We start from the raw sequence: 27,897 nt of genomic DNA, 5'->3' as shown, positions 1-27,897 counted from the left end.
GGAGAAGGGACGTGCCACTGCTTCCAGAAGCTGCTTGAGGTAAGCGCTGCTCAAAGTCTGCACCCCTGAGCCTCGCCCCATGCCCCAACTCCCTTCCCCAGCCCTGATTCCCCTCCCACCCTCCAAACCCCTCGATCCCAGCATGGAGCACCCTCCTGCACCCTAAACCTGTCATCTCTAGCCCCACCCCAGAGCCTGCACCTCCAGCCGGAACCTGCATCCCTTCCTACACTCCTGCCCCAGCCCTGTTCCTCCCTCTGAACCCCTCAGTCCCAGCCCAGAGCATCCTCCTACACCCCAAACTCCTCATCCCCAGCCCCACCCCAGAACCCACACCCCAACCAGAGCCCTCTCCCCAACCCCAATTTTGTGAGTATTCATGGCCCACCATGCAATTTCTATTCCATGATGTGGCCCTCAGGCCAAAAAGTTTGCCCACCCCTGAATTACAGGCATCTGTGGCCTAAATTCCTGGTCTGCAGAGGATTGCAGGATCCTGCCCCTAGACATGTGATGGCTAGAGACCTGAAACCTAAGTAGAGTTCCCTTAAGCAGGCATGAAGGGGTCAGAAGGTTGTAGCCCTAAGGATTAATCTGCTTGTTTGTATAAATATATCTTCTCTTACAAATTTGAGTATTTGATGTAATAGGCTTATAGATTTATATTAAAAATAAGTTTGGCTGTAATGCAAGAGACCTACAGGCCAAAACCCTGTATGTTAAGCTAAGGCAAAGTTAGCACATTTTGTGACCCTTACCTAGAAAAGTAATAATAGACAAAACACCCACACAGGTGTCTAGAGACCTTTTACCTAAGCCAATGAACAATGGAGGATGGCAAAAGGGGATTTTTCAAAGTGGTATGACAAATGTAATAAGTACACCACAAATGCGTACTTACCTGTCATCCGTATGCACATACATATTAGCTTATGGGGTAAGTGTACCCTAACATTTCTGTGGGGGAAGGATGAAATTTGGGCATAAGAGGAAGGATTTCCGACCAATGCCCTGTAAAAAGGTGAGGCATCTCGCCATTAGTAAGGCAACCTACCTACTCCTCTCTACTCTTCATTGCCTCTACCTTCAACAATGTATCAATGCTACTCATCTATGTTGGCTATTAACTATTAATAGGCCGTACTTTATTTCTTTTCAAACTTTAAGTTTTAAGGTAACTAGGCTAAGCTTGCGTTTATTTCAGTTCAAGGTTTATTAAGCTAAGTTAGAGAGTAAACAACTCTGCATTTAGCTTCCTCTGCCAGAGGTGTGAAAACGGAACCGCCAAAGGCGTTGTCCCTTATCTTACAACACCAGGTTATTAAAACAAAGTGTGAGTATTAACCACGTTTGCAGCTCATAATATTGTATTATCATATGTATCTCTTGAATAACAATAATACAAGTGTAACTCTGTAACAAACTGTTTTAAAATTTGCTTACTATTTCATTGATTTTAATAAAAGGTCTTTATGACTATATCTGTTTCAGTGTAAGCTTCCTGTCATACCCCCAAAGGTCCTTTTATAAACTCTGTGAAGCCTGATTCAGGACGAATTTTATCTTCTGATCAAACAAATTGCCGAGCCTAAACCCATACTAATTAATTTCCATAATAATTATTATTAATATTATTAATTAAAAATAAATAAATAAACTTAAATTAGGTGGATATATTAAACCAACATTATTAACACACCCCAAATCAAGCTACAAGGTGTAGTTACCTCAGCAACTGTGACAGACACTACCAATAAAATAACTGGTGACGTGCTACACTGTCAAAATATGATTAATGTTTTCATGCTATGCCCTTGAATAATCTCACTTTGTAGGACTGGATTAAATAATATATACATTTTGACACCAGTAGATATTTTTAAACTGTTCATTTCCCAGAAGCCCTATAACCACATCACTCATCTTTATGAATCCATTTCTTACATCTGTTAGTAAATATTAATCATTTATAATTCTTTTTATATTAAACTCTCATGATTTCTTGACCAGACATCCCCGAGTCTTTTCTGTGTTAGCCAGAGATGCTGGCTAAACTATAACGTTAAAGATGATTTTATTCTGGAGAAATTAATGTCTTTGTCCTAGTAGGCCTGTACTTTACTATCCACCCTGTTTTACTCTGAACCTTAACTGAACCTAGTGTGTTATCAATAACCTGAGTTTTAGTTGGACCGTAGTGTGTTATTAAATAATGGATTGAGTCCTTTTGTGATCGAATGAACCCCTATATTCAAACCCTACACACTGTTGTAATAATCTTTCTACAAAATGTGCCTTGTGAGGTATCATTTGAAAACTAATAACGACCAGTCAATAATATCATGGTGAAATGTGTAGAGCAACATTATATGTAAAGTTATAAACATTAAGTGAAATTAGGTCTGAAATATGTTTACCAGACAAGTATGGGTAAACTAGTTTCCCAAAGGCAAAGGACAAGCTGACAGCTCTAGCCAGATGTCATCACCGATGATGGACAATAACCTATCAAATGGCCATTCTTTGGCAACGGAGGGGGGTGGGAACAAAGAGATCTGCATCTTAGCAATCAATAGCATGAAAGCTCTTTCACCATGAGACTCCACGACTCCACCCTCAGAGCAGGAATGAATTTTATCTAGGGCAGTGGCTCTCAACCTTTCCAGATTACTGTACCCCTTTCAGGAGTCTGATTTGTCTTGTATACCTCCAAGTTTCACCTCACTTAAAAACTACTTGCTTACAAAATCAGACCTAAAAATACAAACGTGTCACAGCAGACCATTAGTGAAAAATTGCTTATTTTCTCATTTTACCATATAATTTTAAAATAAATTGATTGGAATATAAATATTGTATTTACATTTGTGTATATAGAGCAGTATAAACAAGTCATTGTCTGTATAAAATTTTAGTTTGTACTGACTTTGCTATTGCTTTTTATGTAGCCTGTTGTAAAACTATGCAAATAACTAGATGAGTTGATGTACCCACTGGAATACCTCTGCGTACCCCAGGGGTACATGTACCCTGGTTGAGAACCACTGATCTAGGGGGTAACCTTCAGGAAAATGCAGTTCCAAAGGGAGGACTGGACTATAAAGTGAGGGGCAAAAATAACCCATTCACGTCTCGCTCTTTCAACTACGACGACAAAAGCCCATTTGACTTTGGGAGTGATCCTGGCCTGAAATTTGGTCAGCCCTGTTGCTGGGAGCATGTAGTAAGAATTTTATCTTGAAACACATCTAGTTGCTAAGTTTAGGGCTAGAAAATGTTTTCTTTTTATTTCTCTTTAACTATTTCTAACTTTAATGCCTTATACTTGTACTCACTTAAAATCTCTCATTGTAGTTAAATAAACTTGTTGTATTCTTTAATCAAAACTAATCCAGTGTTGTGGTTAAACTAGACTGTGTGGCTAACACCATTTATGGTAGCCAACTGTTGTATATTGATCCACTAACAAATCTGGATTGTCCAGGAGAGGATTGATGTGCAGATCACACATTTTTGGGGAAAATCTAGGACTGAGAGTGTGTTGGGGTCACCCTGCAAGTGTAACCCAGGCTAGTGGAAGCCAGAGTGTGACTGATGTGTAGCTGGCAGGCTGCAGCTATACACAGACACTCAGGGTGTGAACTGCATGCTGAAAAACTATGTGTGAGCAGCCCAGGTGGGAGCTATGGCAGCAAAGCATGGGAGGCACCCCAGTTTGCAGGGTAGTGGTGACCCAGCCCCTCACTGGTCTGGATTGCAGCCTGGAATGTCATACCTTTTTACTCTAAACTCTTGACCTTTAGGGAAATGTCCAAAAGGACCCACCTGTAACCTATACGGGGAAGATGTTTTCTGTAATTAATAAAATAATCTCTGAAGAATGCTTTTAGCTTATCAGGAATGAATCTAACAGATGCTTTCTATCATAATGACTTGGTTTTAGTTATCCTTGAATTGATAAAGTAGTCTTTAGTTTATCAGTTATGTAAACCAGTCACACCAGGAAAAGAAGTTATGGTGCGATGCGTGGTTGCTGGTGAGAATATGCTTAAGGTTGGCAGGTTGTCTGTGGGCGAGGACTGGCCTGCCTCCCAAGGTCTGTGAAAGTGAGGGATCATTGTCCAGGATGGGTTGTAGATCACTGATGATGCGTTGGAGAGGTTTAAGCTGAGGACTGTAGGTGATGGCCAGTGGAGTTCTGTTGGTTTCTCTTCTGGGCCTGTCTTGTAGCAGAACAGCGCACTGATACACAGATACCCTCCCACCAACAACACAGGAAGAAGAACTCCACATGGACTCCTCCTGAGGGTCGAAATGACAGTCTGGACCTATACATAGAATGCTTCCGCCGACGTGCACAGGCAGAAATTGTGGAAAAACAACATCGCTTGCCTCATAACCTAAGTCGTGCAGAACGCAATGCCATCCACAGCCTCAGAAACCACCCTGACATTATCATCAAAGAGGCTGATAAAGGAGGTGCTGTTGTCATCATGAACAGGTCTGACTACCAGAAGGAGGCTGCCAGACAACTCTCCAATACCAAATTCTACAGGCCACTTTCCTCAGATCCCACTGAGGAATACACTAAGAAACTGCACCATCTACTCAGGACACTCCCTACACTAACACAGGAACAAATCAACATACCCTTAGAGCCCCGACCGGGGTTATTCTATCTACTACCTAAGATCCACAAACCTGGAAATCCTGGACGCCCCATCATCTCGGGCATTGGCACTCTCACTGAAGGACTGTCTGGATATGTGGACTCCCTACTCAGACCCTACGCCACCAGCACTCCCAGCTATCTCCGTGACACCACAGATTTCCTGAGAAAACTACAATGCATTGGTGACCTCCCAGAAAACACCATCCTAGCCACCATGGATGTAGAGGCTCTCTACACAAACATCCCACATACAGATGGAATACAAGCTGTCAGGAACAGTATCCCTGATGATGACACAGCACAACTTATTGCTGAGCTCTGTGACTTTATCCTCACGCACAATTATTTCAAATTTGGTGACAATATATACCTCCAGACCAGTGGCACCGCTATGGGCACCCGCATGGCCCCACAATATGCCAACATTTTTATGGCTGACCTGGAACAACGCTTCCTCAGCTCTCGTCCACTCATGCCCCTTCTCTACCTATTCTATATTGATGACATCTTCATCATCTGGACCCATGGGAAGGAGGCCCTGGAAGAATTCCACCATGCTTTCAACAGCTTCCACCCCACCATCAACCTCAGCCTGGACCAATCTACACGGGAGGTCCACTTCCTGGACACCACCGTACAAATAAGCGATGGCCACATTAACACCACCCTATACCGAAAACCCACCGACCGCTACGCCTACCTTCATGCCTCCAGCTTCCACCCCGGTCACACCAGACGATCCATCGTCTACAGCCAAGCACTGAGGTACAATCGCATCTGCTCCAACCCCTCAGACAGAGACCAACACCTACAAGATCTTCACCAAGCATTCTCAAAACTACGATACCCACACAAGGAAATAAAGAAACAAATCAACAGAGCCAGACATGTACCCAGAAGACTCCTGCTACAAGACAGGCCCAGAAGAGAAACCAACAGAACTCCACTGGCCATCACCTACAGTCCTCAGCTTAAACCTCTCCAACGCATCATCAGTGATCTACAACCCATCCTGGACAATGATCCCTCACTTTCACAGACCTTGGGAGGCAGGCCAGTCCTCGCCCACAGACAACCTGCCAACCTTAAGCATATTCTCACCAGCAACCACGCATCGCACCATAACAACTCTAACTCAGGAACCAACCCATGCAACAAACCTCGATGCCAACTCTGCCCACATATCTACACCAGCAACACCATCACTGGACCTAACCAGATCAGCTACAACATCACCGGCTCATTCACCTGCACGTCCACCAATGTTATATATGCCATCATATGCCAGCAATGCCCCTCTGCTATGTACATTGGCCAAACTGGACAGTCACTACGCAAGAGGATAAATGGACACAAGTCAGATATCAGGAATGGCAATATACAAAAACCTGTAGGAGAACACTTCAACCTCCCTGGCCACACAATAGCAGATGTTAAGGTAGCCATCTTACAGCAAAAAAACTTCAGGACCAGACTCCAAAGAGAAACTGCTGAGCTTCAGTTCATCTGCAAATTTGACACCATCAGATCAGGATTAAACAAAGACTGTGAATGGCTATCCAACTACAGAAACAGTTTCTCCTCCTTTGGTGTTCACACCTCAACTGCTAGCAGAGCACCTCACCCTCCCTGATTGAACTAACCTCGTTATCTCCACACTGATATATACCTGCCTCTGGAGATTTCCATTACTTGCATCTGAAGAAGTGAGGTTCTGACCCACGAAAGCTTATGCTCCCAGTACTTCTGTTAGTCTCAAAGGTGCCACAGGACCCTCTGTTGCTTTTTTACAGATTCAGACTAACACGGCTACCCCTCTGATACACTATAGGAGTATTTCACAACTGTGAATAGTCTTTTTTATAAGTTGTCCTGCATCAGAGTCTGGTCTCTCTTTCTATACACCTATTTTCGATCATATTCTATAGCCTATTTCCTCTTTAACTCTGTGTACTTTAAATCTTCTCCTCAGTTACTATCCAACTGCTTGTTGAAAACTAGCAATCTCACACTTACTCAACCTCCCCATTTTTTTAACTTTTGTTTAGTCACAAAATACCAAAGCTATAATCCAATCTCATATTTCTGCTGCCTTTTGCAGTCCCCTTGAACTGTGCCCTTACAGTGCCACATCAGCAACTCCGAGGCAAAATTACAGCCTGACATACAATTAGGAAGATTATTGTTATGGGGGATCCAGTGCCTAATTATGGACCACAAATCTGTGCTCAGATGCACTGCACTCCCTGGCATCCCTGATTGCCTATTTAAATGCACCACTGAAGGCCTCATAAATTTTAACTTTTCTGATTTTAAGACAAGGAGTCATTGTATGTTTCACATTAGCACAAGCATTAATTGTTTTATTCCAAAGGTCTCCTGTATACCCCCTTTTTCTTAAGGTTCCTACAACATGAGTATTACTAATCTACTGTAAATACAGTTTCCAGTAGTGCAACCTTGCTATGACTCTAATATAAATGCATGACAGAATACCTGCTTCTATTTTTGCTTTATATATATATAGTAGCTTCTACTCTTTCATTTAACCTAGTAAAAGCACAGCTGAAGAACTACTGAATGAGTCAACTAGATTACTGCTAGGATTTGATGAGTAAGTTCCAGTTTCTCTTTTTTATTTTATTTTTTATTTCTTGAGAGGGTAGTGAGAAATCAGGAAGTAAAGATAATTGGCATTTTTATTGGGGAGATATACTCTCTCATACTCCTCCTTCTCTAATATCACTAAATGAGATCATTAATATAAAATACTAGCTCAATTTTTGGCCCTGATTCTGCAAAAAATTCAAATGCAGAACTGCAATTGTAATCAATGGAAATTCCATGCATACAGGACTTATAGCATTGGACCCTCTTACTGTCTTGTAAGGAAAAGACTGTTTTCCTGTCTAGATATATGACTACTGTATATGGGTGGAAAACTAAGGACATCAATTATGTGTAACTCACTTCTCCAAATACTTCAGACCTTTCCAGAAGTTTTGGATTAGAAGCCAAAGAAGACTCCTTGGAAACTTCCTTCATTCTCATTATTAGCTCAGATTTGAAAAAGAATGGAGTCAGAAGGTTTTTTTTTTCTGACCCATTTAGATACAAACAACCAGAGATATCAAAAAGTCATGAGTTGTAATTTCTCAGCTGTTTTTAAACAGATGCTGTATTCTGCTTTAGCATCTGCAGGAGACAAAAAAGGGAGAACGATCAGATTATAAATTAAAGAAAGCAGCTGGAGAAGGAAAGATTATAAGGAAGCAAGGAAACAGGATGTATGCTTTCATAAAACATGCTTATAAAGTACCTAATCTCTTAGCATATCTGTGACATGGAGTCCAGGCTCTAGGATCTTGTGGGAGAAAAATTCTCAATCATGCAATACCACAAGCCTTCTTCTACAAGGGGGAAAAAGCATCAACAGCTATGTGGAGGAGCAGAGCTATTCTGCTGATTCAGGTAGCAGAGTCTCTATGGCGCTCATTCAGCAGAACTAAAAGGCTGAGACTTTCCCACCTGGAAGGTGAAAAATAGAGTGGGACAAGATTCTGCAAGCTTTAAAGAATAAGTAGTTCAGGAGCACTGATTTGTTAATTGACAGGCATTTCACAAGGGGCTCTGCCTTAAAGGCCAAATAGAGCCAACAGCAAATAGTTACTATTGAAGAATGGTTTATATATGAACATTTTCTAACTCAATATACCATAGACCTGGTCTCCATGACATCTTTATGGCTGTACCATTTTTGTCACTGTGGAGACAGCACTTCCTGATACAGGCAAAACTCCCATTGCATCCAATGTGAATTTTGCCTGCATAACAATTACAATATTGATGACAATTTTTGAGTGCAAGGTTCAACAATTCCCATTAATGCTCATGAGAAGAAGGGATTAAATCCCTGCTCACCGCACTCACAAAATGTCCCATCTAAACATTTTTAAGAATGTTTTCTGACCACTTTCAATGTGACAATAGATTTCTCATCACAATGAGATTATAAAAGCAGTGTCCTTCTTAGAGTAACATCAATAATGTTGGAAATCAAATAGCTCATTTCATGGTGAAATATAATCAAAGGCACCAACAAAATATGTTTCTGTAAAATGTAATATGTTAATCTGAGTCAGGAGGAGCATCACGCTGCCTGTCTGTATTGGGGTGTACCAACCCTGCACTGGGTCTGCAAGGGTTAATGTGAGCCGGTAGACACAATCAGCTTCATCCTGCTACAGCTGCAGTAGGCATCAAACCTGAAGGAAGGAGTTAAAAGGGCTGAACCTGACTCACTTAAGGCTTGACCAGGAAGGAGAGCAGATCTCTACCAGTCATTCAGTGAGAGAAGCCGGGCTGGAGTCAGGTAGTTGAGTGGTATTGCTGGTAGATAGGAAGGTAGGCCTGCAACAGGGAGCCTACAGCAATTAAGAAGGAGAGTCAAGAAGGAAGCCCATCCAAAACTCTTGATGGTGGTGGAGAGGCTTGTAGGGAGGAGAACTGCCCTGTGAAAGGAGTGGAGAAAACTCTCCATCAGAACCAGCTGGAGAGCAGAAAGGGCTAAGAACCTCTGTAGTGAGCCAGTGGAAGAGCAGAAATGGAGCTGATATACTTGGAGCCCAGGAAGAGGCTGAACCAAAGGCGCAAGACAGGAGAAGGCAGGATGTGGTCCATTGAAGCAGTAAGGAAATGGTGTAGTCATATCTTGGCTGCCTATCCAAGGGTCTCTGGAATGGAACCCACTGAGAGGGAGGACCTGGGTTCCCCTATCAGCCCACCAAGAAAAGTGGAGCAGAGCCCCCTCCTGACAAGGTGTAAGAACCCCACTGTTACCAGGATTAGTGAGCCCAGACTTGGACCGAGGGTCCAACATGAAGGTGAAAGGACTAGTTGTTGGACTGCTAGTTTACCCATAAGGGGTGGGCCTAAATGCAACTCAACCAGATGACCAAATTGCAAGAAGCAGCAGACACCGTAGGGCTGGAACCATTGTCAGCAGGGGGTGTTGCAGGAGAGGAACTTACTATGCCACACCCAGTTACCAGAGGTGCCCTAGCTGGTGAGTCACATGCTTAAAGTGAGCTTAAAACAATATAGCATAGTCTTTGATAAGAAAATGTTCAAAGGAATAAATGGAAAAAAACAGTTCTGTATATGAATGGGAAGAATATGGCTCTGTCTAATGTTTTTTTTTCTAAAGTCATGGCAATTTAAGATATTTGGAAAAAAGTGAGCAAACAGATTTAATTTATATTTTGCTAAGTTAATATCTAGAGTCTCTTGTAAATCAAGAACAAAGAGAAACACATGCATAATGGAAAAAAGAGGAATGAAAAGAGAAGAAAGTACTCAGATATTTTGAGATACTCAACTAAGAGAGACAAACCTAAAGTTCTTCTTCTCCTTTTCCCTGGCTAGCAGGGGTTGAGTTGCCAAATCAATCTTTTCCAGGCTTGCCAGTCCAACACTGTCTCCACATTCATTCCATCCTCCAATACACAGTCCCCCCACTATTTTCTTGGCCATTCTCTTGTTTTATGCCCACTAACTCTCATCTGCAATGGCTTTCTAACAGGATTCCCTTCATCCATCCATCATCCATGTCTATAGCACCTCAGCCTCCTCTCTTGCAGCTTCTCTCTGATACTGCATATCCTAGTCTCACTCCCTAAAGACATCATTCTGCAGGTGGACCAGCACTGTCACCCCTCTCATTGCCTCAAACATTTCATGTCAATGACTTCAATTCTTCTCAAGTTCTCTCTTTAGTCGCCCATGCCTCTGATCAATACAGAAGATCTGGTCTTATCTTGGCTTTGTATAGTTGTCTCTTAAGTAGTCTGGGCATCTGTTTATCAAAATCATACCACTTATCTTGCACCAACCTTGTTTGCAGCATTGTTTGCAGTTCTCTGTCAATTTCTCCATTTGCCAAGGGTACTTAAACACAGAAACCTGATTTATGTGCTGGCATTCAATTTTGATATTCATCTATCTTGGTTCCATGTGAATCACCCAATAACTTCAGTCTTCTCTTTACTCATTTTGAGGCAACAGTTTTAGTTACCTGATCCAGGCATCCATCACCAGGACCAAATCATCCTCATTATCTGCCAGTAACACAATATTGTCTGAACAGATCAACTTCATACCACCTTCCATTCGGATGTGTTTATGAAGTACTATCCATGATTGTGATGGAATAGACTTAGCACTGATCCTTGGTGGAGCCCAGTCTTCACTGCAAAACCCTCCATTGCACTGAAAGGAGTCCATACTTTTGTCATGGAACCATCACCATCTGGAGAAGGTCCTCTGGTACTAGGATGACCAGATGTCCAAATTTTATAGGGACAGTCCCAATTTTTGGCGATTTTTCTTACATAGGCACCTATTACTCCCCTACCCCCGTCCCGATTTTTCACACTTGCTATCTGGTCACCCTATCTGGCACCCTATAGAATCATAGCAGAGGCATCAACCATCCCCTACTTTGTTGAATGTTTTCTTCAAATTGAGGAAAGCTGAAACATGCTCATTGTTTCCCTCAAGCTTCTTTCCCACCATCATCCTTTTTCCTTTTATAAGACTAAACTGCTTCTTTCCTAAAATGGGCTTTACTACTTGGTGAAATGCAGCTATCTATGATTCTAACAGTCTCATGCAGTCGGACAGCAGCTTAATTCCTCAGTCATTGAACTGTCATGTATGTCACCTTTTTATTTGTATATCGGTACTAATATGGACTTCTCCATTCTCTTGAGGTTTTCTGTGTTTTCCAAACTGCGCACAGGACTCATTTAAGCCAGTGCACATGACCTATCTCAAGGCTTTGATCATTTCTGCTGTGACTTTTGTCCAGACATGCTACTTTTCCAAGTGCCATCTTCATCAGTGCAGCCTTGAAGTCTACCTCTGACAGGTCATTGACATCTGTAATTATTGGTTCACACAATGGTAGCATAGCATATAAAGGGTTTTTCTCATTATGTAGACTCTCAGAGTATTCTCACCATTGGCTAGATACCGTGTCTCCTGTCACAAGCAGACTGCCCCAGCATCCTATAAAAATGGTGCGCTCACTTTGTCTGCCTTCCTTCTTTTAATTTGTCTGCACAATTGCATATATATATTTTTTGGCATGTTGAGGGTAGTTGTTCAGCTCATTATACAGCTCATTTAAGACTAGGTTTCTTGCCTTTCTGACTTCTTTTGCTGGCCACTTGGAGACTCTATAGGTGGCAGCTGCTTCTTTCAAAGGCTTATTTTTCCATCAGCTTTGTGGCTTCTCTCATTTCATATGGTTTTCTGAACTTCTTGTTCCACCACCATTCTTTATGAGATTGTGGTCTATCCAGCTTAATGCATTCACAAAGCACCTCAACTTTTTGGATGAATGCATTCTTGAAGATACACCATTCCTTTTCTGCTGTTCTAATCTGCGTATCTCTCAGCTCAAAGCTTGTGACTGTCTCCCTAAACTTGTCTGCATTCACACTGTGCACTCCCCATATCATGATGCATGTCTTGTTGGAGAAAAGCTCACACCAGGTCCATTTGCCAGTTATAAGAACGGCCACACGGGGTCAGACCAAAGGTCCATGAACAATGCAAGCTCATTAATAGTCTGTAATTTCACCAAAAGAAATTATTATGCACCAGCCTTTGTTAGCCTGAGCAGAGATTCCCCAAACACTTCAACCAAAACACACTGGTTTAAATAAAACAAACTAAAGAGGGATAGATTTTAAGTGATTATAAGTGATAAGGCATAAAAGTCAGAACTAGCTACAAAAGAAATAAAAAGATAAAACTGCAACCTCATTCCTAAACTTTACCAAGCTAAATAAAATTTGCAGCAAATAGCTGTCTCACCCCCACTAGATGGTATAGACAGTTCTCAGTTCACAGGCTGGATTTCTTTTCCTCCTTGGACCACTCCCCTTAGTTCAGTGTTCTTTAGGTACTCATTGATCTTATGAGCAGACCGATATAAGGTGAAGAAGAGAGGAAAAGTGGTCAGAGGCCTCTTTTCCCGCCCTTCTTATATCCTGACCCTTTTTACTAAAGTCCTTGCTGGGTCATGGGGTCAGGCAGTTACATGGCAAATGTAATGAGCTGTTCTATAGGTTAAATGAGCTGTTCTTCAGGTTAATTGTAAATTTATCATTTACAACTCCCCTCCTGGTGAATCTCTGATTAAATAGATAATGGCCTTTTAGCACCTAGCCAGTGTGCCTTTATCTCTTGAAAAAAAATGGTCTGAAGGCATTACCCAGAACTACAGTATATTTCAGTAACAGTCATAAGTAAAATTTCATAGCTCCATATACAATTTCATAGCTCCATATACACATTTTAACAGGACAATGATATTCAGTAGATTATGAGTTTTTAAATGATCCCTCACATGGCATACTTAATACAAAATATAACCATATAAAAGTGGTGAACATGGGCTACAGGGTGTCACAGGTGTACTAGTTCATCCAGTTTGATATATGCAGCTTCTGCTTGTCTTTTCAGAGTTACCCGGTACTCTAAGTTTTCTCCCACCTCAAGAGGGTTTAATCTGGAATTTTTCTTCTCCAAGGTAAGCTCCCTACCACTGCTGGAGATCCCCTTCTGGCCTGAAATTATTTCCACTAAATGCCAGCAGGGTTATAGCATACTGTTAGTATACAGCCAATGATACACTAAAGAAGGAATTATCCTGAATGTTGCAACTTTCAAATGGAATAGAAATGCTATTTGTGAGTTGAACTGGTAGAGCTCCCAATTATTCTTTCTATACAGTGGAGCGACTTCAAGAATCTTTTTTTTTTTTTTTTTTTTTTACAGTAAAAGAAATGATCACTATGCTTTCCATGCTGTCACCTGAAATGAACAAGAATCCCCAGACTGCTCAGAACAACAATGGATGGCTCTGACAATTGGAAGTCAAAACACAACAAAACAAACTCCATGACCGCTATCTGAAAATAAATCTGAGGAGCAGATGCCAAGTACAGAAAGAGCATACGCGGTGGTTTAAGCCTGATCTATAACATAAAGCTATGTAACCAAAAGGAAACATGATGGGAAACATAATTCAATCAACCCTGGGATGGAGATTACAAAAAAAGATAGTCAGATCAACAAAGTTTTTTGTCAAAGAAAAATAAATAAAACTTCAATATAAAAATATAACCATGTGAGTAAACATCTCTACACTGTATAATAAAGGACACCCCACCAGTAACATAGCTAAATGTGGGCATTTGAAATAGAATGATTTAATCATGTTCTTGAGAATATCTGTTTAACAGTTATGGGTTTTAATACGTTGTAATGCACTTGCTATTTAATGTGGATAATTGATAGCATGATAAATCAACTGTCCTAAATATGCCTCACAACACACATCAATTGGATTACCTATTGTATATTTAGGAACTTGATAGGAAATTGCTATGGAATCTTGTGATAGTCAAATGGTGCCAATATGTAGATTTGCAAGTTTTAAAAATGTCTTGGAGAGTGGAAAATCTGTTAGTCTGACTCTGAGAGGAACCTTTGATATGAGTGCAGTCTGTTATTACATTAGTCCAGACAGGCAATGCTGTAAGCACCATAATAGCATGGTGTGGCAGTCAGGCCAGCTAAGGAGGTAGAGCAAGTTTATGGCCTCACAGTGATGGATCTTACTGAGTAGTTCAAGGCCTCGTTTCCTCAAAATCTAGTCAATTTGTTATTTGTCTCACTCTAAATCCCAATCTCTCATTCTCAGCATGACGAAGGTTAGATACAATATGCTGGCATCATGTTAGCCACTGGGTGGAAAGAGTAGGAGACGTATGTGCTGCACAACTCAGCATTAGGCAATTAAGGAGTGACAGTGAAGTGAGTCCATCCTGTCTACCCTGGCATCATGAGGAGCTCTGAAGGTAAGTTAGGATGTAAAATGGTGAGCTCCTCTGGGATCTGCCAGGGATGAAGGAAAATACATGTGGGAGAACATGTAATGCGCAATATGTCTCTCATTAAATTCTTGTTTGACACACTTACTTTAAAGGCCAATGAATAGTAATGTGTATACGGCAAGGAATAGCAACAAGCAACTTGCAAAATTCAAAAATAACATCACTAGAGAACCTGGCCTTATTTGTTCTTAAAAAAAAACAAAAAACCCTACACAAAAGGTCCACAGCTGATGGGAGCCTTTTAGTTCTTAAATTCACTGCCTAGTTTAGCAAGTTCCAGGAAATTGAAAAGAACAGTGCATACTATTTAAAAATTCCTTTATAATGAACAGAAAACAGATTTCAACCCCATCAAAATTCTTTGGGGTTGATTCTACTTTCTTATGCCAATGCATGTTGCTGATATCAAAGCAATTCACAAATGCATTTTCAGATGCTTCTGAGCAGTTGATTTAATGAGATACAAATTGAAATACTGGTAATACTGAAAATACAGCATGTGACTATTTTGCCAAGCCAGTGCTCCCAAAAGCAGCATTTGTATAGTTGTGTCAGCTCTTCTGTTCTGCACCTTGTAGTTCAAAGATCTATATGTTAGCCATTAAAATTAAAATTTGCTTCAGGCTAGAGCCAGGTAAAAAGCTATTTAAAATAGATTTGTCTAATTTTGTTTTCTACAGACATACTGTACTAAAATATGGAAGTTTACACCAATTCTGGGCACTCTGGGATTTATGTTCCTCCCTCTCACTGAACACCTCTGTCATTGGCTCCAGTAGTTACACTAGGCATAAAACTCGAGTCACCAAGGTACTTAAGCATGTGCTTAGTTTTAAGCAAAAGTGCTTCTAATATATGGGACAACTTACATGTTTAAAATTAGGTATGTGTTTAATATCTTCCTAAATCAAGGCCTAAGCCCTCTATCGTTCTCACAATGGTTTTTGAGCCCAAGCAACACAAGGAAGTTCTTTCAACAGGGAGTTCCATGTTTGCAGGGCTGTGATCAGGCACTTAGATTGGAATAAGATATTAGGAAAGTGATTAATCAGTAATGTACATTTTGGACAGTTAAATGTCTCTGTTTTTCACACCTTGTAAAAAAGTATTTAGTTGGCTTGTAACAAAATACATTTTCATATGAATGTTTTCCACTCGTCTTCTACAATTCACAACCTGACCTGCGCCATGTTGAGCACCCTAAATCCCTACTCTTATCAATGGGCATGGAGAATTCTCAGCACCTCATAGGATTGGACTCTAAACTAGAAATAGAATTAAGCACAGCCCATACTAAGGAGCGGTGCATGCCTGCCCCACCTAGGAGGAACCTGTGCAGACATTCTTTTCTCAGGACAATAGAATGCCTCCTGGAGCTAGGGCAGTCACTCCTAGGTAAGGTGAAATGTACTTCCCCATGCACAACTGGAATGTGTGTCTGGGGTGGAGTCATGACCTCACCTCCCTCATTGCCCTCTTTAGAGTGCTGTGTGCCTCATGGTAAAGGGGCTACAGTTCTGCCTGTTTTTTACATGGACTGTGCAAGCAATGTGGGGAGACTCCCTCCTCCAGCTCACTGTGCATCCACAGGCGGGCAGGATCTGGCCCTTAGAAATTAAGAGCTAATTTCTGCTCCCATTAAAGTACATGGCAAAACTCCCATTAACTCCAGTGGCTTCAGGACCAGGTCCAATATAGTGGGGGAAGCTGAGATTTATTAGAGTCTATTTATTGATGTGTGTTCTACATTGAACAGCAACATACAGTATTTATCATCTCGTCTCTGTCCTTTAGATATACTGTGAATTCATAAATTGTAACTGGTATCATGAGCCACAGTGCAGAGCTAAAGGAAACAGCAGCAGAGAGAATACATAACTCACTGTGAAAGTGCTCTTCATAAAAGCCACAGGACGTGCTCAGTCTGTTATTTGCATTCATCACTTGTCCTTCACCAAGCCAACGTGTGAGCTTTTCATTGTCAGCAAATTTTGACTAGACACATTTGAAGTGAGCAGCATCGAGTCTATATAACTCAGATGTCTAGTTCCAGAGTTCAAAGCTGATTTGATTACCAGAGCAAATGCCTTTCTAGGTGGGCAGTCTGTCTGTCCCTTGCAACTTACTCAGCACAAATGGAAACAGCACTTCTCAAAATACCAACAAGAGCTGCTGCATTCATATGAAGAGGAGTGTCATAAAATGGAAACTTTTGATAAATTATTACACATTGCATGTAAAGAGGATTGAGAAAGAAAAAGAGGAAGTAAAAAAGTAAATAAGGTACTGGGAGCAGCAGAAGCAGAGAAGAGAGAAATAGGGAATGAGCTAGTGGTTCAATATTGCTAAACAATATCCAGAGCTGGCAGTAGTTAGAATCGTTGAAGAGATTGTATCTCAGCTCTTAGAGGAAGGCGGTTCGTGTTACTTAAAAATATTTGCTGGCTGATCAGAGTTCAGTTATTGCAGTTTCTGAAGATGGATGAACAGATAAGCTCCCTGTTCCAATCAGCCATCCTGTAAGGAAGCTGCTTACAGAGAAGGAAAATAAAGTATTCTTGAAGAGAGAGGATGAAATACTGGCACCACTGAAGTCCATGGCAAAACTCCTATTGACTTCACTGGGGCCAGGATTTCACCAAAGGTCTCTAAACGTTGGCCTCCTCAGACAATAGTTCCAGATAGTTAGTGTGTAAAAATGGGCAACTCAGTGCAGCAGAAGTGTGGCAAAATATAGAAATACAGAGATGAGTGTGTGTGAGAGAGAAGGTGACAACATACCCATTGTCTAGGAACCTTCCATTTAGTTATTTCCTTGACTGGGAAGACTTTATGATCACTATTATGTAAGACTGTCAATTAATCGCAGTTAACTCATGTGATTAACTCAGAAAAAATAATCACGATTAAATAAATTAATCACAATTAATCGCAATTAAACAATACCAATTAAAATGTATTAAATATTTTGGATGTTTTTCTACATTTTCATATATATTGCATTCTGTGTTGTAATTGAAATCAAAGTGTATATTATTTTTCATTACAAATATTTGAACTGTAAAAATTATAAACAAAAGAAATAGAATTTTTCAATTCACCTCATACAAGTACCATAGTGCAATCTCTTTGTCGTGAAAGTGCAACTTACAAATGTAGATTTTTTTTGTTACATAACTGCACTCAAAACCAAAACAATGTAAAACTTCAGAATCTACAAGTCCACTCAATCCTACTTCCTGTTCAGCCAATTGCTATGACGAACAAGTTTGTTTACATTTACTGGCGATAATGATGTCCTCTTCTTATTTAAAATGGCACCAGAAAGTGAGAGCAGGCATTTGCATGGCACTTTTGTAGCTGGCATTGCAAGGTATTTATGTGCCACATATGCTAAACATTCGTATGCCCCTTCATGCTTCAGCCAACATTCCAGAGGACATGCTTCCACGCTGATGACACTTGTTAAAAAATAATGTGTTAATTAAATTTGTGACTGAACTTCTTGGGGGAGAATTGTAAGTCCTCTGCTCTATTTTACCTACTTCTGCCATATATTTCATGTTATAGCAGTCTCCGATGATGACCCAGCACATGTTGTTCATTTTAAGTACACTTTCACTGCAGATTTGACAAAATGCAAAGAAGGTACCAATGTGAGATTTCTAAAGATAGCTACAGCACTTGAGTCAGGGTTTAAGAATCTGAAGAGCCTTACAAAATCTGAGAGGGATGAGGTGTGGAGCATGCTTTCAGAAGCCTTAGAAGAGCAACACTCCAATGCAGAAACTACAGAACCCAAACCACCAAAACAGAAAATCAACCTTCTGCTGGTGGCATCAGACTCAGATAACAAAAATGAACATTCGTCGGTCCACGCTGTTTTGGATTGTTATCGAGCAGAACCCATCATTAGCCTGTATGCATGTCCTCTGGAATGGTGGTTGAAGCATGAAGGGACATATGAATCTTTAGTGCATCTGGCACGCAAATAACTTGCGACACCAGCTGTAATAGTGCCTTTAGAATGCCTGTTCTCACTTTCAGGTGCCATTATAAACAAGAAGCAAGCAGCATTATCTCCTGCAAATGTAAACAAACTCCTTTGTCTGAGTGATTAGCTGAACAAGAAGTAGGACTGAGTGGACTTGCAGGCTCAAAATTTTACATTGTTTTATTTTTGAATGCAGCTTTTTTATACATAATTCTACATTTGTAAGTTCAACTTTCATAATAAAGAGATTGCACTAAAGTACTTATATTAGGTGAATTGAAAAATACTATTTCTTTTGTTTTTTTTACAGTGCAAATACTTGTAATAAAAATAAATATAAAGTGAGCACTGTACACTTTGTATTCTGTGTTGTAATTGAAATCAATATATTTGAAAATGTAGAAAACATCCACAAATATTTAATTAAATGGTGTTCTATTATTGTTTAACAGTGCAATTAATCACGATTAATTTTTTTAATCACTTGACAGCCCTACTATTATGGTTGCTGGTTATTATCTCCTGTCTCTATTACCTAAAGTTAATTAAGTGGAAAATTTGTCTGAAAGTGAATAACAGCATGTTAGCAAAAAAATAAAAATATGTACAGTACAATTACAGAAACATCTACATACAGTTTGCTTTTTATGTACTAAGATGTGGGGCTCTGGTTTCTCAAACTTTGCATATGAATCCTTGAGTGGAAAAAATAAAGCCAATGAGATACCGTTGTCCATAGACACAATATATCATCATAATAGTTTGATAAAATGATGACCACCATTACAAATGTTTCATAATGCATTCAAAATGCTGGTTGTCACGTCAGTGAAAAGTTCATTTTAACCTTTTAAACACAACAGCCATAAATTCCAAAGTAAAGGTTTTAGCCTTCAAAATAAAATGCTAGAAGCCAGAATGTCTTGTTGCATTTAGACACACAGGTTCTTCAGGTTAACCTCTTTTTTTTAAATAGTAACACAGAGATATAACAATGCCATGGCTACACAGGCGTATACCACCAAACCCTAGTTTCAGAACTCAGTTGTCAGTAGTGATTAAAAACTCAGGACCTTCTACTCTAAACATAGAATCCTCTACCACTTGATGTAAAGGAGAATTTATAATGCTTAGCACTTAAACTGGGTGATACTTTTTATGTTCACAAGACCCTAACTTTAGTAGTCACAATAATTCAGAGCATATTCATACAATGGAGCATAAAGATTTGAAATAAAAGCATCAGCCAAGCTTTTAAAAATAACTACTGACTTTGGTTGCTTCAGTTGGTGGGTGTCCAACTTGAAACACATTAAAGCAGGCTGGTTTTGGAGGAAAGTGCTTTGCATTTTCTGAAAGTCACACCCCTTCAAGGTGCCTTCAAATTGAGCATTCCGAAATGGAAGCATCCAAAATCAATAGCCTCTTTTGAACATGTTGTCCAGCATGTTTGTTAAACTATCAATATATAATTTTAGCTTTCTCAGGCACAGGCACACACACAATTTTGTTAAATAATGTGTTTTAAAATACGTTTAAAATGATTTTCTGTCAAGCATCGCCATTTGCATTACTGCTAATACTACACCAAAATATCCCAACCAAACAAAATACCCCTGCCCGCTCAAAAAACAAAACAAAACAAAAACCTCTTACCAAATAAATCAAATTTAAGGATAAGGTTTAAATGTATGAAAAGTAAAGCAATCTAGGGGGAAAGGTCAAATTCCAGACTGAGGAATTGAGTCTCATGTCATTTACACTGGCACACACTAAGTGCACATGTATAGAGCAACTGGGAGTGTGCTTCCCAGCTCAGGTAGACAGACACAAGCTAGCTCTACTCCATCTGGTATGTTAAAAATAGCAGTATAATTGGGGGTACCATGGCTGGTGGATCACGCTAGCCATCCAAGTACATACCCAGGGGGTCAGGGCAGATTTGACACTGACAAATGACTTGTTAAATAGCTTGTTAATATTTTAATGCTCTCTGGGTATGTAATGAACTCATACAAATTTGAAGATAATTTTATTTTCTCTGCAGATGTTTTTCCTGTTCTACTTGGCATACAAAGGTTATGGGCTGTGGGTGACATCCTGGCCGCAGTGAAGTCAATGATAGTTTTCCCAATGACATCAGTGAGGCCAGGATTTCACCCAATATGCTGATTTTGGTTTTTTATTTCTTTTCTGTATCTGTGCACAATCATCACTGATGATCTGAGAAGGCATTTGAACACCTCCTGGGATTATTTATTAGAAAAACCATTTGGTTTTTGTTATCCTATCAAATCCGGGCTATTATTTGTACTTTTTTTTTTTTTGCCAGTGCATATAAGGCAGGAATTCTGCTTTTTCAACCTGCTTCTTGTGTTTGTGTCAACTAAGTGCTCAATAAAGACACTAAATGGGCAGCTTTAGCCGATGAAGTCAAAGATAATTGTTCTGGAGTGAATCTCTTAAGAAGTATAAAATCTAACAGCACAGTTCTCACCCTTTTCTCATGTTCTAAAACTTTTGTTTCCCACAAGACTTTACATTTCTGCCACTCAACATCCCCTTGATGTAGTGTAGCACCAAACACTCTAGTTACATAGAGAAAAATACTGACTTCATTTAACTCATATGGGCTATATCCTGCCATCTAGTTGGATATATTCTTAAAATAGGAACAGGGCCCTCAGGCTAGTGTAATTTTCCCAATAAAATTGCAACTAGTTCCCAGCTATTGTAATAAACAACCTACCTGTAAAGGGCTGAAAGTGGCCGCTTGTTTCCAGGTTTTGGTCTGTATGGTTTTGGTTCTCCTGCCATGTTGATATCTGAAAGCAAACATTTGATACACATAAGCCAAAGCTTATCAGCTAAGAGTGAATCTGCACGCACACAAGATGCTGTGAAAATAAATAATAAAAAATAGAAGAGGAAAATAAACCTAACATTCTGATCAAGTTTGAACTACTTTTAAGCTGATGCTATAAAAGTGTCCTTTAAAAATATATCTTGCTACCTTGCATATGGGTTTAAGCATCACACCAGTCAAGGTTAATATACAGAATTCATATTTTTTATAATTTAATTGTGTGGTTTATGGAGATATTGGTAAGTTTGGGCTAATAATGTATCTCTGGTCTAGAAATGATCTGAATAGAGATTAGAAAAAGAGATAGATAGTGCTTTTAAGTCACTTCACCATTGTTCAGAAAAGTAGCTGTCACATGCTGTTGTGAAAGCCCATGGTGACTCAGCCAGAATTCCTCCTTGAGATCAAACCAATGTTTGAAGGAGTGCAGCATCAGCAGCCCCACTATATACCAGCCACCACAGCTCTCAGCATTTAAATATGGTAATACCCAGACAGATAATAGGTCCATGTCCCCCACCTCCTGGTTCCCTTTTAGAGTTAAAAAAATACATTTCTGGTGCTAGCTTGAAGTGGATCTTATACTCAGGGAGCACAAGGTGCGTGATTCTGACTAGTCCCTATGCCACCACAATCTGGTCCATAGATTGCCATCATCTCTGCCTTCCTCAAAAAATAAATTGAACTGCAATGTAAAACGACTTTCCCCAAACACAACCCTTTAGAGGAAGTAGATTAAGTTCAGGGGGCATGTTATATTAATAAAATGTACTTTATTGTTTTAAATATGTGTAACTGACAAAGGAGGAAATACATTGTAATTTCCATATATAATTTTATCCTAAATAGTCACTTTCTCAGAACTCCTCTGTGCATTTCAGTGAAATGCTAGAAGCCGTGTTACTTCATAGTGTATCTCCATTCCCTTACCCCAAGAGTATATAGTGATCCTGAAAATATTCTAACATCTGACATGTGAGCAGTCATTACCCACCCTGGATCTATTTACTGTACTCTCTTTGCCCTTCCTTGGAGTCGTACACAAGGACAGAGCTAATCTGATGAGGGCACAATAGAAAATGTTCATAAATCCATTTTTAGTTCTAGTGACAGTTACCAATGAAGAAAAATCACAGCCTATTCTGTTGGGAATACCTTGACTAAAGTGGTTATACACATACTTACAAAATAGCTGTGGAAATAGAGGGCTACTGCAATTTCATGCACAGAGCCTTTAACTCTGCTTTAAACAGAAAGCAGTTTGGGCTATCTTATATAAATAAGGTATTTTTGCAGGAAACTGGACATCATAGTGTCTATACAGTGGAAGCCATGTAGAGAAGTAACCCTTTCACCTCAGCAAAACAAATTTGTGACACCTTTATAGACACTGGGACGAATTCACCTGGTATTTATGCCAATATAAATCAGGAATAATGCCAACGAAGTCAGTGGAGTTATGGCAGTTTTACACTGAAGTGACAAAGCTTCAAGGACTCACATTGTCCTGGTAAGGACTTTGCTTCAGATTAGAGGACAGCAGAGTGGAAAGCAGTAGTGTGGAAAGACCACCTGTAGAGTGAGCAGACGTGGTCTCTGGCACATAGCCCAGAAAGTGTCAGGCATCAAACTTTCCTTGGTAAATTCAAACGTTAAAATAAAACTTTTTATGTCTTTGACCGCTTCCCCCACAGAAATTTGTTTAGTTTCAGAGTAAGCTGCCCAGAAAACTGATTTTTCTCCCAATAGAAATTGTGAATGAAAAACCTTAATTTGAAAATTTTTAGTTGAAAAATATTGGATTTCCCACTGGATGTTTCATACCATTTCAATCATTTCTTATCAAAATGAATATTTTTAATTAATTTTCACTTTAAAAACTGTTTCATTTTAAAATATTGATTTAAAATGAAAAATTTCATTACAAAATCTGCAATATAAAAACTGACATGTTTTTGTGTGGAACTGACAGCTTCCCAGAAAGGAAAAAAAGAATCAGTTCAGTTGGAAAAAATTTCCACATGAAAAATTTCAACCTGATCTAGTTTCAAACAATGTTGCTGTGTTGGAATTGGCATTGCACTAAATCAGTGGTTCTCATACTTATTTGATCGGGCCCCTCTTCTTTGTGTCAGTAGTCATTTACGTGCATCCTCCCCCCCACAAGTACATATACTGCCACTCAGCTCTTGAAGGCAGCACCGTGACAGCAGCAGCACAGAAGGGAGGCAATGTGAAAAGTGATATTTGTCATCACTTTTCATAGCAGACTTAGTACCCCATTGCCAGTCTTACTTCTGTGCTGTTGCTGCCACTCTGGGTCTGAGAGCAGGAGACCTGCCATCTCAAGGTGAAGGATTGGGTGGGAGGGAGAAGAGTCTGAGTCTGGGGTGCTTCCTGGTGAAGCATTGGGAGGGGAGAAGGAGAACCCAAGCTTGGGTAGCCGGGCTCTGGCTGCCCTCTTTATCCTCCTCGGTACGCATGGCCTTTCTGCATGAGCCCCAGCCAGCGGGGCTGACAGCAAGAACTCTTAAAAAAAAAAAAAAAAAAGGGACACAGCTCATGCCTCCACTGATGCATTCTCATACCTCCCTTAGAATGCTCACCCCATTTGAGAACTGCCGCACTAAATCATTTTCTCTTAAGTGACAAACATTTTTTTTCTTACTGGTGTCTGAAAGTTGGGTGAATATTGGAGCCAGTTTTCATATTCCCTGCTAATTGCTTTACTTCATTTAATTTTCATGCAAATTTGTGTTTTTTAAAAAATAAATCATGTATTTTTTCAAATATGCATATTTTTAAAAGGGTATATCATTTATACTGATATTGGCCTGTCAGTTTCAACTTCAGACATTTGCAGGAAGTGATTGAGAACCATTGTTACCTGGGCTGGACTTCCATTTACCTCCTGGAAAACTGAGTATTAGAATTGGAATGGAAATTTCATCCTGTGACCTTTACTATAATTAAACCCTTCCATACTATTTTAATATGACAGCTTTAGGTCATTGACTTTGCTGACTTTCACCATCCCTTCCTAAAACTTCCTAAAATGTTGTGGGAAAAAATGCAATATTTATAATCTGCTTTTGAAAAACATCTAAGGTTGTAGCATTAATCTCCATATATTTCTCATGTCTATCATCCACTCTTCTTCATTGGTTTATGTATTTATTTTTCCAGAACTTTGACCAAGGTCACTTTGAACACTAAAGAATTCTCAGATCTTTTTTCCGTGTACTTTGGGTACAGAGCAGTGTTATCTTTGTGATTTAATTGTAGACCTACATTCGTAAAGTTGTACAAATTCATCCAATGCAGATGGATGTTTTTGTTTTAGCCAATACTGTCAGAAAAATAACATTATCAGAAAACACAGCAGGAAAGCTGTTCAGACTCAGTTAAGATACCATCAGGTGCAAATAAATCCATAAAGGCAGTACCTGGAAAAACTGAATTGCATTATTGTATCAATAGTGAGAATTGCTCTTTAATACAGGGAATATTTTGAAGAAAAGGCACATCCATGGGGCTTTTCCATTTATTATTTCTGTTATCGGTTTTCTTTTCTATCAATCAGTTTAACTATCCACCTTGAATGTCCCTTGAAATGTGTGTTAACTCCTTATGCTAAACAACCTATTCCACCCTGTATTTAGCTGTGACACTGAGTATATTTCCCTGACCTGAAGAAGAGCTCTGTGTAAGCTTGAAAGATTTCCTCTCTCACCAAACAGAAGACGATCCAACCAAAGATATGATCTCACTCACCTTGTGTCTCAAAAGAAAACTGACATTTTAAATTCACTAATTCTTGTCACATATTCTTATTTTTATTAAGATAGTGCCTAAAAGCCTCAGTCATGGACCAGGACCCTATTGTGTTAGGTGCTGTACAAACACAGAACAAAACAATGCTCTCTGCCCCACAGAATTGACAATTTAAACAAATAATATATATACACATACACATATGCACATCTATATTAGTATTCTCAGCTAATGTCAGTTTAAAAAAAAACATTTTTATTGAAAATTTTAAGGGCAGGCCACATGCAAGGGACAGTAAAATCTATGAAACATCTTGAATTCAATGAAATACAAGTATGTTATCAATACACATATGATTGGCTGACTGGTGTCTGGTGTCTGATCGCAACTGAAAAATCTGCTGACCTGACAGGATGCTTGGGAGGTGTGCTGTCTACCTGAAGCCTGTAGCCGAGACATTACAGAAAGGTTGCTGAGGAGTATCCATCCCTCTGACCACTACCCCATGCTGCACATCCATGTGGGCACTAATGATACTGAAGTATGACTCTCAGCAGATCAGCAGTGACTACAGGGCTCTGGAAGCAGGGAAGGAGGAGTAAGGGGCACAGGTTGTGTTTTTGTCCATGCTCCCAGTTGAGGACAATGGTCCAGGCAGGGTGACATGCATCCTGGAGATGAATGCATGGATGCACAGATAGTGTTGATGGGAGGGGTTTGGCTTCCTCAACCATGGGATACTGTTCTGGGTAGAGAGTCTGCTGGGAAGAGATGGGGTCCACCTGACCAATAAGGGGAAGAGCATCTTTGAGCACTGACTCACCAACCTAATGAGGAGGGATTTACACTAAGATCAAAGAGGACAGGTGACAGAAGCTGGGAATGGGTGACAGGAGATGGATTACTCGATGATTACCTGTTCTGTTCATTCCCCCTGAAGCACCTGGCATTGGCCATTGTCGGAATACAGGATACTGGGCTAGATAGATCTTTGGTCTGACCCAGTATGGCCGTTCTTATGTTTTTATGTGACAAAACCCCACAGATAAGCCTAAAAAAGGTGACTTTAACAAAGGGCTAGATGTTGGGGGGAGGAGGATAACCATGAAATTACAATAGGATCATAGGACTAACAAGAGGGAAATCCATGGTGGGAAACTGCTCAACATCTTAGATATCTATACACAAAGGCAAGGAGCCTAGGGAAAAACAGGAAGAACTGGAAGTATTAATACATACATTAAATTATGACTTAATTGGAGTCACAAAGACTTAGTGGGATAACTTTCATGACTGAAATATTGGTATAGAGGGATATCACTTGTTCAGGACAGGCAGGATAAAAGGGGAAGAGGCATTGCATTATACATCAAGAAGAGATACACTTATTCTGAAATCCAGAAGGAGGTGAAAGGCAGACCAGTTGAAAGTCTCTGGGTTAAGATAAAAGAGGTAAAAAATAAGGATGATGTTATGGTAGGGCTCTATTATAGACCACCAGATCGGGAAAAGGAGGTAGACGAGGCATTTGTAGAACACAGAAACATCCAAAGCACAAGACCTGGTAGTAATGGGAATTTTAACTACCCAGACATCTGTTGGAAAAGTAATACAACAAAACACAAATTTTCCAATAAGTTCTTGAAACATATCCATGCAACTTTTTGTTTCAGAAAGTGAAGGAAATATTGAGGGGGACAGCCATTTTAGACTCAGTTCTGACCAACAGGGAGGAACTGGTAGTGATCCTGAAGGTGGAGAGCAATTCGGGTTAAAATGAAAGTGACAGATTTCATGATTCTAAAGAAAGGAAAGAGTGCGAGCAGCAGCAGGACAATGAACTTCAAAAAAGCAGATTTTAACAGACTCAGAATGGTAGGCAAGGTCCCATGGGAAGAAAAACTAAGAGAAAAAGGAGATCTGGAGAGCTGGCAGCTTCTCAAGAATACAATATTAAAGGCACAACTGCACACTATCCTGATGTGAAGCTAAGATAGGAAGACGAGTAAGAAGCCATTATAGCTCCAACAGGAGCTCTTTAATGACCTGAACATCAAAAGGGAATCCTATAAAAGGTGGAAACGTGGACAAATTGCTAGGGATGAGTACAAAAGAATAGCACAAGCATGTAGGGACAAAATGAGAGGCTAAGGCACAAAATGAGTTACACCTAGCCAGGGACATAAAAGGCATTAAGAAGACATTCTTAAAATACATTAGGAACAAGAGAAAGGAAAGTGTAGGCTCTCTACTTAGGGGGAAAGAAGAGCTAATAATTGATAACAACAAGAAAGTTGAGATGTTTAATGCCTGTTCTGCTTCAATCTTCACTAAGAAAGTAAATGGTGATCAGGTACTTACCACAATATTTCATGAAGGGGGAAGGAAACAAGCCAAAATATGGAAAGGACAGGTTTAAGTATAATTAGATAAGTTAGAAGCAACAGAGGGTCCTGTGGCACCTTTAAGACTAACAGAAGTATTGGAGCTTAAGCTTTCGTGGGTGAATGCCCACTTCATTAGACGCATTCACCCACGAAAACTTATGCTCCAATACTTCTGTTAGTCTTAAAGGTGCCACAGGACCCTCTGTTGCTTTTTACAGATTCAGACTAACATGGCT

At 39.9% G+C, this 27,897-nt stretch overlaps 1 protein-coding gene across 3 annotated transcripts in view; it reads right to left on the bottom strand.

Annotated features, from left to right (window-relative positions):
* Positions 1–27,897, bottom strand: part of RALYL (RALY RNA binding protein like) — a 585,620-nt gene that overhangs the window by 84,505 nt on the left and 473,218 nt on the right. For all 3 annotated transcript variants that reach the window (XM_034763204.1, XM_034763203.1, XM_034763205.1), the window contains one exon: positions 21,384–21,459. In XM_034763204.1, coding sequence (XP_034619095.1) covers positions 21,384–21,459 — 76 coding nt within the window. The remainder of the gene's footprint in view (positions 1–21,383; positions 21,460–27,897) is intronic.

This window comes from Trachemys scripta, chromosome 2 (genome assembly GCF_013100865.1).
Source record: "Trachemys scripta elegans isolate TJP31775 chromosome 2, CAS_Tse_1.0, whole genome shotgun sequence".
In the NCBI taxonomy this organism is placed as follows: Eukaryota; Metazoa; Chordata; order Testudines; family Emydidae; genus Trachemys; species Trachemys scripta.
The sequence above is the reverse complement of the archived record's forward strand: the minus strand, read 5'-3'. Positions and strand labels throughout refer to the sequence as shown.